Source organism: Ambystoma mexicanum, chromosome 5q (genome assembly GCF_040938575.1).
Source record: "Ambystoma mexicanum isolate Mex_15411 chromosome 5q, UKY_AmexF1_1, whole genome shotgun sequence".
NCBI lineage: Eukaryota > Metazoa > Chordata > Amphibia > Caudata > Ambystomatidae > Ambystoma > Ambystoma mexicanum.
The window spans coordinates 835,676,166-835,693,585 of record NC_090933.1 but is presented as its reverse complement, the minus strand read 5'-3'; the positions used below and the strand labels follow the sequence as shown (position 1 = coordinate 835,693,585).

The following is a 17,420-nucleotide window of genomic DNA, read 5'->3' as shown; positions in this document are numbered from 1 at the left end:
AAAGAGCGCCCACACCAGGGAGCCACACACACTGACAATGTGTGTCCCGCACCCAGATTGCCGATGAAGGAAGTGTCACACCATGGCCAAAGCGTGCAGATGGTGTCTCCCAAGCCAGGCTCCCAAATGTAGTACACAAATGGAGGTCCCAGTTTATCAAAAGTAAAAAGGCATTGCAGCAGGCAAGGGGAAAATAGCCATATGGTCGCCAGTAGCAGCTCAATCAGGACAGTTGTGATCCCATCACAAAGCATGTAGGAAAGCCGGTAGATTAAAAAGAACAGGGTTGCCAGATCTCCCACTGGGCCCCACTCTCTCAGGCGTTGACCGCTCAGGCCAAGGGGCTGAAGTGGGCTACAGTGAGCAACATACCACTGCCCTGGAGCGAGCCACCGCCCCACAGAGTTATCCGAGCCAGCTTGCTGTTAATTATGCAGCTGGGACCGGCAGCTTTACCATAGTGCAGTGGTCAAGCTGGAAAAGTACAACCCCACCACCCCCCCACCGGAGCTCAGCTGGTGCCTGCTGTTAAGAAACATGCTTGAGGTAAAGGGGGAGTGACACCTCGCACCGCAGCCCACAGCCAAGCATGGACCCAAGGCAGCACCCCGCCTGCTCCGCTCTGTCTCAGCTCCCCGATCAGGCAGCACCAGTGCCCAGCCACATGCAGCTTCATTGCCCAGCAGGAATGCTGACTCGGATCTCGCTCAGAAGCAGATCCCTGCACTCTAGCTACTTTCAGGCCGGGTGCCAACAGGACTTGTTTGGAATGTCGGGCTGGGGATCTGCAATTGAGAGCTCACGCACTGCACAGAGCTCATGTGCAATCCACCATATAGGCTTGGCTGCTGAACAGCGCCCCCTATTGATAGTAACATAAACTCCTCATTCAGTCATCTTTTTATAACCAAGTAAAGAGTAGGAATACAAATGTAGCATACATGCAGAAAAGAAAACAGATGCCCGGATGTTAATTGGAAAGTTTTGTAGCCATACAAGACTGCAAAATAAATAAATGCCAGTAATGACCTTGTAAGAACACACCATTAACGGCTTTGCCCAAATAGGTTAGCATTTGCCCCTGTAAAAACACACCTGTGATGCCTTTTCCCCAGAATGCCTGTATTTGCTCATGTGAGACCACAGCCATGCATACAAGCATTATCCATTCCATTCTGGGGATTCTAACCCAGTCCTTGTTTTAACTTTGCATTCTGAGACTTGTAGTCCTGGAGTCCATTACAAATCCAGGACTTCAAGCCCCGGAATACAAAGTTAAAACCAGGACTGGGCTAGTGTCTCTAGACTGGAATGGGTAATGTTGGCATGTATGCACAGCTCTGATGGCTTTCCACCAAAATGCCAATATTTACCCATGTGAGAACATCCGTAATTGCAGCGCCCAATACGGCAGTGTTTACATTATGGGAAATTACAGCCCATCCTTAGCTCCCACCTCCCCTCAGCACACACCATGTACACACACATACAATGTGTGAACTCCCATTCAGTCTACCCGCATGCACACATTTGTTTAAGCTTACCTATGGATTGTGAAGCTTGGTCCCCTCAGCTTTGAGTCAACACTTCTATTCACCCCTGATAGCAGCAGAGAGGAACGTCGATTGCTATTCCCAGAGTCCTGCCTCTGGCAAGCCACGGAATCACTCTGCAAACAGCATTCAATGGTAGGGGTGATTTCTACCATTGAATCACATGGAAAGGAGGATTTCCGCATCCACAGGATGCTAAAACTGTGAACATTAGGCACCACCATTGCTGCGTAAAAATGTAAAGATGTAGTTGGTCCATGGGCATGTATGCATCTGAAATTAACCATTGCACCTGTGGGCTAGGCTTTTTAAGGGCGAGCAGGAAAAGAAGTATTCAGCTACTGGTGTTCAAACATTTACATAAGATATATGGGAGGACATATCAAGTTGGTATCTTTTTTTAGACATACTATGTTGGATTTTCTAGCACTGTAAATTCGCTAAATAGGCCTGTAATTAAAAGGACTGTATACTGGTTCTATATACACTGAATGGGCCCAACCTTTACTTCGCCCTTGAATAATTCTTCCGCCCTGCAATAAAGAGCCAATGTTTTCACTTAATACATTTGTTTTGCAGAAAACAAATCCATGAAAAGGCCATAACAGCACCTCCCATCAGGCTGGGAAGACAATTTACATGAGCTGTTCATTTTCTTTTTAGCATAATTGACATTGTTGTATGCTTGTAGGAATTTTAGATATGTTTCAATTTCACAATGCTGTTTTTATCAGGAGTACGATGCTACACTTGTAATGTTTCTTGATCGCAGGTGGAATGAGAAAGCAGTTTCAGAGAATGCAGCTCTGGCAAGATACAGATAACTTTAAATATCTTACCTTCGCTTGCCAGCAATCCACTCCTTGAATGTAAGCCCCGGAAGCTCCATCCAGTCTCCCAAACTCAGCGTCAACATTGAACCTTCCATGGCCTGTGTAGATTTTAAAGTGTATTAGTGGGATAACAATGTCTACTCATGAAGCAATGATATTTTAGGGAAGTTCAAGAAATGTGATCACTGGGCAACAACTGTGGTTTGAACATAACAGATTCCCTTTATTTTTACGTGCAAATAAAATGTCATTTAAGAGCACCACGCAAAGAGCTAGGGGCGCTCATATTCCAATAAAGTCCAAAAAGATGCATCAGCTCACCATTGCAAGTGAATATTTGGATGTATAACAGTCTCACAGTAGGGCATGGTACATTTATAATTTTTGTTATCCTCTTAATTTATTGGTTTCAAACTGCTATAATAATACAAGAAAAATATATACATCAATACCTACAAATATTATAATGTAAATAAAATATTATACATCAAAAATATCCCCCAAAAATAAATAAAATACTCATTGGGAAAATAAAACTAATTGCAAAAACAACATATTCTCTTCAAAATTAATCCACTTTCCCCAACATACAGACACGAGGACAAAACAAAAAACACAACAAAACAAACACGTAAATTAAAGACCACGAATACTACTATTGACCATATTAAGACACCTTATTCATCATATCATTCAGTTGATGCACCACTACCATACAAATCAATGAAAGATTTCCATAAGGTCCAATAGGTTTCCGCCGTACCCCACTTCCTAAACATAACTAACTCAAAATCAGACAATATAATAATATCATTAATCCAATCTTCCACTGTCGGTTTCTTTCTGGACTTCCACACCTTCAAGATCTGTTTAACTGCGATCACTAAGATTTGATCTATCCAAGCTCCATACAACGAGCCATCAAACAGCGTCCACTTTTCGCTAGTAACAAAACCTGAAACGGTTCCCTTGGAAATGAAATTGATAAAGTGATAACCAACCTATCTAGCACCTCACGCCAAGAATCCAGTACTCTTGGGCAATGCCACAACATATGGATCAATGTCCCTTTCTCTTTCCCACATCCCCAACAAAAATCTTCAGTAATTAACCCCAAAGCACACATTCGTACTGGCATCCAGTATAATCGCCCCAGAACCTTCTGATGGATAAGTCGTAACTTAAGATCCATCTTACTATTGTACCCAACCCGCCAAACATGTTTCCAGGCTTCATCACTGATTGCACAACCTAAATCTATCTCCCATTTCTGTTTCAAGTTATTCCATGACTCTAACACGGAATCACTCTCATGCAGAAGTTTCAGATACATAGATACATTACATGGCAACAAACAAAACATGAGTTGTTTCCAGTCACCTGCAAGAGAAACAAAGTGCGAAAAATACAAGTACCAGAATCCTTAGAGACATTTTTGTCAATTAACCTCCAACTCCTGAAAAGGAAATGAAGATACGCCTGAAAAGGTAAAGAAATATAGCCTCCCTGAAGATTGATGGAATCATGAAAATGTTCGTTTGGAGGAGAAGTCAATGCAGGAAAACTTGACTGGCAACAGAGTGCGTTCACTAATTCTTAACAAACAAAACATGGTCCAACCCGTCGGCTCCTTCTCTAGCGGCATAGACAACATGTTGAAAACTCGGGTCAAAAGACTTTCTAATTCCCTATACCTATTTCTTTCTCTCCCACTTAAATGAAACACTCTTTGAAGTTCCTCAAAGGACAATAAGTGCCCATCCCGCAGTAAATCTCTCAGTGACAATATCCCATTCGAAATCCAGCTTTGCCAGTACAAAACCCTATTTCCTAGATGTAATGCAGGGTTATACCAAATTCACGATTTATGGCTCAAGAACACATTCCCATTAAAATTAAGTATCCACCATGACATTGAGTCTTTAGCCACCTTAACAGTTGGTAATTTAGTAGGTCCATTAGGGAATTTCCCCATTGAAAAGATATTTTCCAATTGAAATGGCAACAAGGTATCCCTTGATATAGACAACCAGATTGGTTCTTCTTCTATCTCTACCTTTGCATATAGGGCTGATTTTTTCAAAATAAAACCTCTATGATACTTTTCCAAATTTGGATATCCAAACCCCCCTCTTCCTTAGTGTCCCGCTGCAAAATACATTTCGGAATCTTAGGAGCCTTCTTCTCGCCCCAAAGAAAATCTTGTAAGACCCTATCAATTTCTTTAAGCAATTTTTTTAGACAAACTAAGGGGAATAGATTGCATAACATATAAGATCTTAGGTAGAAGTGACATTTTAATCGTGTTGATCTTTGCCCAAATCCCAACATCCAGTCTGGACCATTTTCTAATATCTCTCCTAAGGGTATCTAATAACTTAGTTACATTAAACTGAATCATTTTTCGTACATCTTTGATCAGAAAAATACCCAAATATTTCACATACATCTCAGACCACTTACAATTCCACCCTGCAAAATCCCCTCTTCGAACTGCCATCGAGAGCGGGAACACCTCTGTTTTATCCCAATTGATTTTATAAACTGAACATTTGCTTTCTTTTTCAAGTACCTCCTTAAGAACCATCCTACCGCTCTCAGGGTCTGAGAGCACCACCACCATTATCATCTGCATAAGAGAGTACCTTAACTTCCTTTGTCCCAAAGTTCAGGCCACGCAGCCTCTGTTCATTTCATATCAATGCTACCAAGGCCTCCAGAGCAATATTAAATAGAAAAGGTGATAAAGGACATCCCTGTCTCGTACCTCTGGTAAGACTAAAAGCTTCAGACATTTCACTATTGACCCAAACACGCGCCCTAGCAGAATTCAGAAGACAACGCACCAAGAACATGACATAGCTGGGTATCTTCTCTTTAACAATACTCCTGCTTGTCACAAGGTATCCTAACATGCATAGCTGTGTCTAAGCTAAGCCTCGACTAACTCTAAAGCGAAGGATGCCAGAAACCAAGCATCTGGCCAGTTTTGTTGGAACCCAAACCACAGGTAATCGCAGTTTATTCTGGAATAGAGAAAGTGATGTTATCAAGAGGATAAAGACATGGAAAGGAACCACAGCTCTTGGATTCAACTTCATCTTAAAATTATTTTGCGGAGCCATTTGATTAAGTTAAAATAATTTGTTTGTAGTCACGTTGCTGGATGGGAGTAAAAGGCAAAATTAGGGTCACAGGTAAGTAACTTCTGTTGCTACATGGATCTGATAGCGAATTCAGTGCTTTGCATTAACACTTTAGTGTCTGTACCTCTGGGCCCAGAATACACAGGCAGAAAAGTAAATTCTGCCGAGGCTTCCCACGGGACTGCAGGCTATCCTACTGCCTCCTGTATGTAGGAAGAAATAGCTTGATTCTTCCTTTCTGCCACTCTGATTATACCTTGTGACCTTAGTTATGCATCATCAGGATTCACACTGTACCCTTTTGCTAATCACTCATTTACTTACTGGGTGCAATAAAGATAACCACACCCTTCCATAGTTAGATAAGTTATATTTTTCAATCTCATCAGCAAGAGACGGCCAAAGCTATTTATTTCACTTATTGAGCATGAGTACAAAAACACAGTGAAGCATCCACAATAAGGTAGATGTACATATGACATTTCAAATGTATGCATTTTTCTTTTTAACCTCAGGGTTACCAAAACAATGAAAGCATTAAGTTTCCAGTGCACTGATATTCTCCCCCTCTCACTTATCATTGGATGGTCCATCTAATTATGGCCTCCTCTGCATGACAGGACAACCCCCCACGCAAGAGTTTGAACCCAGGCGAATCCATTCATCTTTTGTCCACTCTGACACCCTGCCAATAGCCCTGCAGGCGAGTCCTGCTTATTTATCTGCCTATTTATACTTACCATGCAAATGAGTCTCATCTTAAACTGTCCTTAACACAGTCTCACACTTGGCTTGTGATCTTCCTTCCTGCAGGGGGGTATGGCCTCAGCCTGTCTTTGCCAGGACACTGCCCCAGAGTCGAATCACGGCACTCAACGAACACCCTGCAGCCCTCACTCCAAGCTACACCGATCAGCAGCCCAGCACATGATCCTCGGCAAAGCTCCAGCCATGCGAAAAAGCCAGCACCCTCTCGGTTCTCCCGCAATTTCAAACCCCTCATTCAACACAGCCCCCTCTATATGTTTCTGTACATTTCTTTAATATTTCCCAGTTTTTTTTGTGAGGTCACCTCTGGATTCGTCCCGTCCAGTGGCGGCTGCTTATTTAGGGTGGGAGGAGGATGTGGCCCCTCACCAGTGGCAGCTGCTTATTTAGGGCAGGGGTCCCCCATACTACAGAGAAACAGTGTGCATAAATGTGAAGTGTCAGTCACTAGTACAGTGCACACAGTACGTGCGGCGCTGGTGTTTCTGAAATTAAATAAATAATATAGCAGCACTTGTGGAACAGGCCTGATGGGGCTGGCATACATTGCCACAGAGGCAGAGGGGCGCGTCCTATTTCATGCCGTTTTCCCTTACTATACTGCACGGAGCTCGTAGGCACCGTGCAGTTAGCATAATCTATTACATTAGGAGGCTGGCAGGGCGCTACAGGTTTGGCCCCGCCAGTATAAACGTATGCGCAAACAGCGCTGTGTCAAGCTGTCAGCAAGGATCTGCATAGTAACAGAAAATGCTTAACAGTAATATTTTGCGTGTGTGGGTGGGGTGGGCGACGAGAGCCTGAGCACCGCCTTCAATAATAGATCATGCGGGTGCATTTGGAGCATGCAATAAATGGTAGCCAGTTACATCATATGCTGTGATACGTCCAGGCAGAAATCGAGGCTACTGGACAAATCGGCTTTGTTGTTACTTAACTATCCCTTACCAAAACACAACGTGTTCAGAAGGTAATGAGCTAATTCCGATTTTCCTGGTCCCTTAAGGACAATGCAGTGGGAGGGCTGGGCAGCAATGCCATAAACAAGGTGAGGCATATGGTGAGAGTGTACCCTTCTGTAATTCCGTTCAGGTATATCTCTGTCTTCGGCTGGGGCCTCCCTCTGGAACAGCCTCCCTGCCACTCTAAAACTTGAGGAGAACCATCTCCGGAAGCACCTCAAGAACTTCCTGTTTTCTTCTGCCTTCCCTCCCCCTCTCCCCTGCTGATCTGTTCTCTCTTGGCACCGTGCACCTGGCCACCCTCTGTCTTTTGGGCCCAGGTACCTGCTCATCCTGTCACCCTCCCGCACTGCCTCCGGGCCACCCCTTGCACTGGGGTCTGTATCTGTACCCATACAGCCCCCCCTTTTTCTTCCTGCACTTATCAGACCTACCCTGTCTGCTGCCTTAAACCTAGCACTTGCAAATTGCTGGCTGAATTACCACAGTTTGTTGCCTTTATTATTTATTTATTTATCTGTTTCTCCTCTGCTTCGCACTTTCCACCTCTCCCCACTTCCATGCACTTTTCCCCTCCACCTCTCCCATGCACTTGCGCGTTCTCAATGTCACTGGGCCTAGTAAGATCGCTGTTTTGTTCTCCCCTGTTCCCCTCCCTTGCCTTGTCGCGCTCTGAAACACTTGTGTACGAGCGCGATAGAAATAAAATATCAATCAATCTAGTCCTGCTGCCAACATGCCCTCTTAAAGTGTGGACTATAATAGTTTATTAGGTCAACTGGATCTCTCGGAGGACAGTTCCAGCAAAAAGCTAGCAGAGCAGGGTTTGAAATGTGTACATGCACCGCATTTAGAAGCAAAACTCGAGGGAAATGTCTAATCAAATCTAATTGTGTTTTAATTTGAGACTTCTAAAAATTCGGAGTTTCCTCTGGGATAAGCTGTTTAGCGGCACCCTGCAGAAGAATGACCTGCAGACATGTTTGAGTGTGAACAGTTGAATAGGAGTGGAGCATGTTACATCGGTATGCAATTACAAATAAGGCAAAGCAATCCAAATATGCGATCTACGGAAATCTATACATCTTTCTTTCTGTCTCTCTCTGTCACCACTAGGCTAATACACACATTTTTCATACATTTTGCTTTACGGATTGGTGTTTCTACTGCTGAGAAGAATGCCTTTAAATGCATCTGGGTGGCACCGGAGCCAGGACCAGCTGCACTTCAGTTCCATAGCGTCAATACTGGCCTTTATATTTTAAACTGACCATCTTATTGACCGCGTTCAATAGGGCACGACATGTTGAAATTCGGACATGTTTTCGCGCCAAATTGATTCCACCACCACTTTTTTTTCAGCAATGAACAATCCGGCAAAATTGGAAAAACACAAACTCGTTGATATTCAAACAATGACTGATTTATTGCTCCAAATACTGTTTTTATTGGATCGCATGATCCAATGTCCTCACACACTATCAGCTGCCACAAGATTCGTACGTCAGTTCGTCTCTATTATGTGCTTGTTTCTGAGAAGATTTAAGGGAGCTAATGAGAGAATGGCTGACACATAGCACCCGGGTCCCCGCAGACTGATGGGTGTAATGAATGCCATCATTTGAGGACACTTCAAGAAAACGGCATTTCTTGGGTGCCCTCCCTGATTATGTGGGAACATTCTTTCGACTATTAGGCACGCTTCAGCAGCACGCATTGTTTACTCCGGTCCATCATTAATACATAAAACCTAATACTTTTTAGGTCATGTTTGTGTACCCTAGTAAAAAAGAAATCCACTTTTTGGATTGTTTGGGGATTGCTTCTGGCTTGTTTTCAAGCTGAGGATTTTTTTTGCATTTATTTTGGATTGTTTGGGGATTTTTCCAAGCAAGGATTTATTTGACTTGGGTTAGAGGATTTATTTTGGATTTTTACTGACTTGTTTTTCAGTAAAAACAATCCACTGACACTAATTGGCAGGCATGCATTTTTACAGGATTAATTTTGGATTTTTACTGACTTGTTTCTCAGTGAAAACAATCCACTAACACTAATTGGCAGGCACGCATTTTTACAGGATTTATTTTGGATTTTTACTGACTTGTTTCTCAGTAAAAACAATCCACTAACACTAATTGGCAGGCACGCATTTTTACAGGATTTATTTTGGATTTTTTGACAAGCAAGGATTGTTTGGTCTTAAGTGGAGGATTTCTTTTGGATTTTTTCCGACTTGTTTCTCAATAAAACCAATCCAGCAACATAGTGACACATTTTTACTGCATTTATATGTTGGTAAAATAATGTCAAACTAGTTTCAATGTTGGTTGCAGTTATTTAGCATTTTAAACTGGCTAAACATTCCACAGAGTTTAGGTTCGATTATTTTGCATTTTATTTGTCCAACTGCACTTGACTAATTCTCCAGTAAATAATGCCTAGTCACTAACATTCTGGGTATACAAATTTGCAGCAATGGGTAGAAGAAATGGCTAACACTTCGGCCATCCCTTCTCCCATCGCGCCACCTGACTAGCTAGACGGTGGCCGCCTGTCTCCTGCCTGCCACCTGGTACAGCTGTGCCCCTCCTCTGTGCCCCTCTGTATACCAGTGATCAAAGTGAGGGAGAGCGGGTGTTAACGGTGCTCCTCTACCTTTTTTTTCCCACTGTTACCATTCCTATATTTTTATTTTAAAAAGAAACCGCTCCGGTGCGGTTATTTTTAAAATAAAAGTATAGGGTTTTAGGACGAGAAGTCAATCAGCAGCACTGCACTCTCTGACTGAGAGATACAGGCTGCAGCAGACTGGATCACACTTGCATAGCCTTGGCCCACGCCTGCGCATTGAGCAGTGACATTGTGTAATTTCCTCACATGCCCACACTATGCGCAAGCGTGGGCCAAGGCAGCGGTCAAGCCTAAACACTGTTGCTGGCAATACCTCACTTGATGCAGCCGCGGAGCCGCCAGCTGAGCCCCGACAGTCGAGGTCGGAGTTGCATTGCTGGTAGGGAATGGGGGAGGAGGCAGAGGCCAGTGTACTACTGGGTCGGGAGAGAGGGACGGTTCAGTGGACTTCATTGAACAATGTCAGTGAAGTCCACTGTACCTGGTGAACAGCCCCTCTCTCCCGACTATATTCCTATTTCAGGTGAGACGGGACTGTCACCTTCAGCCTGCCTCATTGCTCTGCAGAGGCAGGCATAGCCATAATCTTCCCATTTGGAACCAATAACGTAGGCATGTCTTCCGCACTAAAATATTGGAAATATTTTAGTGCGGAACACAGGCCTTGCCTCGTTATTGGCACCAAAAACATGTTCTATTGTTCGTTTTGAGTTTGTATTCAGCTGGAAAACTCTGTCAAGTTGACAGCATTTCCCGGCTGAATACAAAGTCAAAAAAACAGTAACACGGGACCCACCTTATTAGCCTGCATTTCCTTGCTGTGCAGAGTGTTGTTGAGGCATTATTTATTAAAAACGAGTTGTTAATTGTATGACCTTCTGCAATTCCTTATAAAAAACAAGTGCTATATTTATAAAAATGTGTTTGGGTTGGGCTGCTGGTCGCGTGCTCATATTCAGGGCGGAGGTGGAAGTACTTCTGCCCCTCTAGTGGAAATCGAAAGTTGGCACCCATGAACCCACAGTTTAATTTCGTAATAACTGCTCTCAGCACAACAGAAGCATTTGTTTGTGATTAAGCAGTTTACAACAGAAAGGTTTCTAAGCAGCAGCACTTGGTTATTGAACACAGTGTCCAGGCTTCTCCTTGCCATAGGCTAAAATTCAAATGGTTGGCGGGAGTGAGGGGGCAGCAAATTGAATATTACCTAAATAATAGGGGCAGAGACCTTATCCCCTCCACCTATTGCTCTTGTCCACGGTGCTGGCTGCAATGCCCTGTATTCACTCAGAGCTCCTTCACTGAGCTTTGGGCAACAGAGGCACTTTTGTGACTACCGGTAATCACTGAGCGAGAGATTTTAAGTTGCCCCAGGTCAGTTGTAAGTGCTACATACAGTTCAGGTTTTCATTGCATTCTGGTACTTGTAGTCCTGCCTTTAAAATAGGGACTAAAACATCAGAATTTGAAGAAAACAGCAAGACTAGGTGTGCTGCTTATGTTACGTTTGACGCAGAGCAGTCTGAGACCAAAGTTGTACATTCTCCGCTACTGGCACTGTGAACCGAGAGAACACATCTGTGGGCACTTCTATGGGCACCTGCACTCTCTAGTTGTGCAAAGGTTTTGCCCCTGTACACACCTAGCCCACATCAGTGGGTACCTGTACCCACTATGTGTGCATTGACACTGCTCTGTGTAACTCTCAGCAACTTCTGTGACCACCTTTTCTCACTTTGCATACACCTACATTAGCTCTGCGAGCACCTGTGGCACATCTGCTGGCACATTTGCCACTTGGGGTGCCCATGCACTGCCTTTGGCAGCTAGGACACATTAATGGGCTCCTGGAGGGAGTTACTCTGCATGCACCAGCACATCCTCTGAGCACTGAGGACGTATCTGCGTATAAATAACACATCATTATCATTATCTGTGGGCACACGTCCTGATCTGCATGTAATGGCACTGGCTCTGTGAGCACCCAGGGCGCATCTGCGAGCACATACTAACGCTCTAACTGCTAACTTACTCCCAGACCCTACCTCTTTTGACCATCAAAACCCTTATTACTCTTCCAATCTCCCACTTCATCTTCGTCCTCTTGACCTCTCTAATTGCCCCTCTCTGTCCATTTGTACTAGAATCTAAAGCCTGCATATATATATATCCTGCATTACATCCTCCAGGGATTTCTTTGTGACGGCTCTATTAAGTAATAGCATCAAACTTCACACTGTAAACGCCTGCCAGTGCAATTTCTAAACAGTCTTCTGAGATGTAATGCCTTAATCAGAGTTGTAAAAGCTAATCTGGTGTAACAAAAATGTCTTTGCCAAGTGTGCCTTCAGCCACTTGATTTATAAGAAGCTTGCATGTACTTGCGCTGAAGTCCTGTTAAAACGCGTATTGACAAAGACAAGAGTTTTTGGCTTTTTTATAGGCATTATATAGATAATTGTCTCACATTAATATCATATTTCCGTTTACTTACACTATATTGGATGAAATAGTTGCACGTTGTTAGGCAATGTGGCACAACACAAGGCAAGACGCCAACGGACCGCAAAAGCGCAAGCTATTTTGGTGAATGGTGAAATGATATGATTATACCAAGTGTCAGAAAAATAAAATGCATTTTATTAAGTCATTTTTTATTGTAATATGGTATGTCTATTGTAGCAATGGCGAATGATGAGGAATCGAGCGTGGGCCAGCGGCTGAACATCACAAGCCTTAAGGGAAGGATCGGGCCCGGCTGGTGGGCACCTTTCTAGGCTCGTTTATTTCATAGTGCACGTCTCTCAGCACACGAGGCTAGCTTGATTTATGAGCTGGCCTGGCACATGCACGATTTGCGGACTAATACTGATTGTCATTCAGCTTTTGCTTAGTTGCACTTGTGCTGAATGATTTTTTAATGCTTTGCTGAGCATACCTTTTTGGCATTCTTTTTAATTGCATGTAAAAAGCTTAATATGGATATGATCATTTAAATTGCAACACCCAATGTAAAAGTGTTAAACCATTGAACAGGAATCACACTTAAAAAGCATACATGCCACAGAAATAAGTGACTAACACATATGTAGGGGAATGCGCCGCTAAGTACATTCTGTAGTCAAAAATAATCATTTTAATTAGCTCATACACCCTTGCCAAACCACGTGACTCAAGACACATAATAGTAGAGCCTGCCATGGAGCCAATCATGAACTAAGTCAAAATTATCCAACCTTAACATTTGTTATACAGTAATCAGTCCACTTATTTTACATTGGTGCCTATGACGTAATAACGACTGGCCTACAGGAGTACAGCAAAGAGTACTGTCTAAAATGATTACTGAGCCCGCACACTACTACAAAACTAGCAGTGATCCCAATCATATAGATGAATAAGGCCAGCAGTGATCCCAATCATATAGGTGAATACAGCTCGCAGTGATCCCATTAATATAGGTGAATAATGCTAGCAGTGATCCCAATCATATAGGTGAATAATGATAGCACTGATCCCAATCATATAGGTGAATAAGGCTGCTCCTGCCAGTCTGTACTCTCCCAGAAAGCAATAATATGATATGATATGATAGGTTATTTATAACACGCTTAATACCCAGAGGCTTCTAAGCGCGGATCCGGGGATGAAACCTGTGTTGCTCCGTGTCGTCTTGCTTCTCAGGCGAGCACATTGCCACTGAGCTATCCTCCCAAGAATGTGAGCTGGTAAGATAAGCAACTGGAACAGGATTACTTCAATGAATCTAAAATAGAAGCATGTCCAACCAGAGTTCTATAACAAAATAGGATGTATAAGCAAACTAAAAATACATAGCGCTATTCTGTCACTGCTGCCAACAATTCTATTACTTCAGTACAAGTTATGTGAAATGTTTTCACTGGACATAAAAAGTCAAGCTCGCTTTATATGAATGATAATAGGCTAATGAACTTTGTCATATTCCCCAATTCACATTCATACTGCCCTGTCTACCTACTGTAAGGAACTCATGGTGGCAATAGTAAAGACAGACATAAGTGATCACAGTTCAAGGGTGTTTATTAAACTGTATATGTGGGTTGGAAAATCGCCTGATCTAAACCTAAATCTAAGATGATAGCAAGCTACGACCATCAAATAATAAGGCAGTCATATTGGCATCTTGTCAAATAAAAGGGCCTATACTAAGAAAAACCTATTGCCAATCCTTACGCTAAATACAAACAGAGTGTGGGATAGGATTCACAGTAAAGAAAGACATGTTCACAAATAATAAGTCAGGATGCAGTAATCGGGGTCACCCTTCCCCACGTTTTGAGCACGGCACAAAGCGGGAATCTGGAGCAAAGCACACGCTCGAGCTTCCCCAGCACGAGACTACAGTTCTGCTCTCAGGTATCAGGGCCTTCGGTGGTTAAGTATCTTTTTTCTACAAAAGTCTCTTGCCTACGAGGACCTGATATTTTCCGAACATAATAAACAAAAGTTCCTTACTGTTTGCACATTGGGTGATGCCTTTTCACCCCTGAATCCCCCCTCTTCCGGGCTCAGACCCTTCTCGAATGTTAACCTCCCTCTGTTGGGTTCACTACGGCTTTCAACACAATCTCTTCTGTGATATTCATGAATATTAATGTGTTTTTAAACAGTTCACTGTGGACATCCCTCTGTCGGGTTCACTCTTGCCAACTTTATCAATCACACAATTCCTTGAACAGTTCTTATGATGCAGGATTCACTTTCCTTAGCTTCACAATCATCTGCCGATCAAAGACTTTCAACTGTACAGAGGATTTTACTAGACTGGTGTATGAGGATTTACTAGACCCCCCCACACTTTCCCCCTTCCCATGCACTTGCCCAATCTGAATGACACCTGGCCTAGTAGGATCGCTGTTTGTCTTCCCTAGGTTCCCCCTCCCTTGACTCGTCGCGCCTTGAAACACTTGTGTATAGGTGCATTATAAATGCCATATCATATCATGACCACTTTGACACCTTTCTCGCGTTTCCCAAGGCTTTCTGTTAACGGTAGTTTCAACCAGAGGGTAATCGCCCAGCGTTTTCTGAGTGAGCACCCACGTGGTGCCTTACACCTCTGTAGCTCGTTTTCCCCTCTCGCATTAACAGTTCTTTGTGCTTTTATCAATTAGCAGTTGGTTACTTTTGTTCAACACAGTTCGGTTTCTTATTGGCTCTCCCCTCGACTCAATGGCTGTGATGAACCACTTGGCTTTTCTTGTCTCTGGAGTCAAGGCCGGTACCACAGTGGCACACTTCTCTCCCCGACTTGGTTCTCGGCAGAGGAGGGCCCTGTGTACCGTTGACATCTGCTGCAACACACGCTGGCTTTTGTTCACGGTCTTACGATTCCTTCAGTGGAGGTTTCACATATCTCCATTATAATATATGCACCCCACAGGCTCCTCAGATGGGGTTTCCCCTCTTTAGCCAAGGGAGCCCCAAACAGCATGCATTTTAAGCTGGTCATGCATTGTGCTCAATCACGTATCCATGGAAGTGTCTGGAAGGCCCCCTGGGCTGTGTAATATGTGCCCTGGGAGATTAAGTGAGAGAATAATTAGGTCAACTGCCTTTGCCTAAGCTGCCTGATTGTCCCTTGAGGACACATTTTAAGGGGAACCCCTTGATTTCTCATCCCACATCACAACCACATCAGACATTACATCAATATCACCACCACATTATCTCCTCATCAAACCACACCCACATGACAACCATCACAACCACCATACTCTTCATTGCCTCTAGTCCTGTTCTTGCTCGTTACAGTACTTATAATCCACTGCATACGGCCCAGTGGAGATGTCTGGGTCCATATGATTATGAAGTATGGAACTACAGGCTTATGGGCGGGCACAATAATGTACGTGATGACGGATAGAGGCAGAAAAACAAAAAAGATGGAAGAAGGGTCCTTCTAATGGAGACGGGGCCTCAATGATAAGTACTGTGACGAGGAAGAACATGACTAGGAGTAATGAAGATCACAATTAAGAATTCTCACATTCACAGCCAAATCAGCACTGCTTGAATCCAGGACCAGTGGTGGAAATTGTCATTATTTACTGTGGGGTTCCACAGTGACATGGGGGTTGTGAGGGGGTATATTGGGAGTGTAGTCCTATTTTTAAGTTTGTGGCTAGTGTTTTTTTTCTTCAACCGGCTACCATAGGTGGTGGGGATATGTGGTTGAGATATTGGGTGACTTTGGGTGGTAAGAGGGTATTGGGGTGAGCTGCTAGTGAGATGCTTGGTGGCCATAATTGGGAGGAGTTGGGTGGTGAAGGTGCTGGCAAGTTAGATCTCCATGGAGCATTTGGGAAAATGACTTGCCTTAGTTGTTAAAAAATTATTAATAATTGTAAGCTACACCTTACAAAATATTTCAAAAGACATTGCAAAAGGGGAATACTATTTATAGGCATTTCTAAACATGTGAGATCTCTACTAACGTCACTGAACCTACTGAGCTACCTTTTCAGCTTTTTGTCTCAGGCTTCCTAAACTTTAAAGCATTGATTGTATGAAGAACACATTTATTCGAGAAGCACGTGGACCCAGCAGTGTGTCTCAAATGTGTTATTTGTGCCATCATCCTTCTTTTTTGTCTGGAAAGCAGCTTTAAAGTGCAGCTCTTGACGTTTCAACAAAAAAAAAGCCGACTTCCGGCATGCCCCTCCAGGACGAAGGTCACTTCCCGTCCTGCTTTAAACAATGGCGGCAGCTTCGTGTGGACAAACTGTGGTGTGGGAATCCTTTAAAAGTAGAGCAATCTGAGGTATTTGCAGGGAATTGGAACAGTTTTGGACAGCCAGGGGTGCATTTGTTTCTGGGGAGCCGGGATGACTTTTGCTGCATAGATGTGCTTTCTAAGCTAACTTACGGCAGATGCTGCTTTGAATTGTACACACGCGGCCATTAGCAATTGCAGCGCTTTTCTTACCTCGATCGATCGCTGCTGATCAACAAGAAACGTGGTGTTGGATGAACATATTTTTTGTTTTGGGGCTTAAGCGAAGTAACAATGCTTGAATCTGCAGAGTGATGCGATCGACTGAACGAAAGCATGTTTGAACACAGCTGGTGTGAAAAGGGGGACAGAATATGAGGAGAATGAAAATGGCAAGCACGAAAGCACAAAGAGGGGCTCACACAGAAGGGGATCTAAGTACACGTATTGATGCTGGCTTATGGAGCTCCGGTTTCGGTGCTAGTATGACTTTAAAAGATTGCATCTGTTTGTTAATTTGAGCTCTTAATTCATCGTGCACTTTCGTTCACAATAACACTGTTGCCACCCAAAGTACTGTGACTTAAGGACATCTTTTTCTGAAATAAAGGAAGCAATAATTTTACTTTTCTAAAGCGCTTGCCAAATGATTTCAGCTGCTTCTAAGCGCCATAATAATGTAAGTTTGTATTAATTTAACAGGAGTTGCCATATCTCCGATTGACTAGCAACAGCCCATATTTGGAGACCTAGGGTGTTTCATATTG

The 17,420-nt window shown here is 43.3% G+C and overlaps 2 protein-coding genes across 7 annotated transcripts in view; one reads left to right on the top strand and one right to left on the bottom strand.

Moving 5' to 3' along the window:
* OSGIN2 (oxidative stress induced growth inhibitor family member 2) overlaps window positions 1-17,420 on the bottom strand; it is a 265,522-nt gene that overhangs the window by 32,070 nt on the left and 216,032 nt on the right. For both annotated transcript variants that reach the window (XM_069621321.1, XM_069621320.1), the window contains exon 5: window positions 2,393-2,484. In XM_069621321.1, the coding sequence (XP_069477422.1) occupies window positions 2,393-2,484 (92 nt within the window). The remainder of the gene's footprint in view (window positions 1-2,392; window positions 2,485-17,420) is intronic.
* Window positions 16,263-17,420, top strand: part of LOC138497699 (uncharacterized) — a 192,391-nt gene continuing 191,233 nt past the window's right edge. The window contains exon 1 of one of the 5 annotated variants that reach the window (XM_069621314.1): window positions 16,263-16,701. The gene's annotated coding sequence lies outside the window, so the exon portion shown is untranslated. The remainder of the gene's footprint in view (window positions 16,702-17,420) is intronic. The other 4 variants (XM_069621315.1, XM_069621317.1, XM_069621318.1 and 1 more) reach the window with 4 other exon arrangements.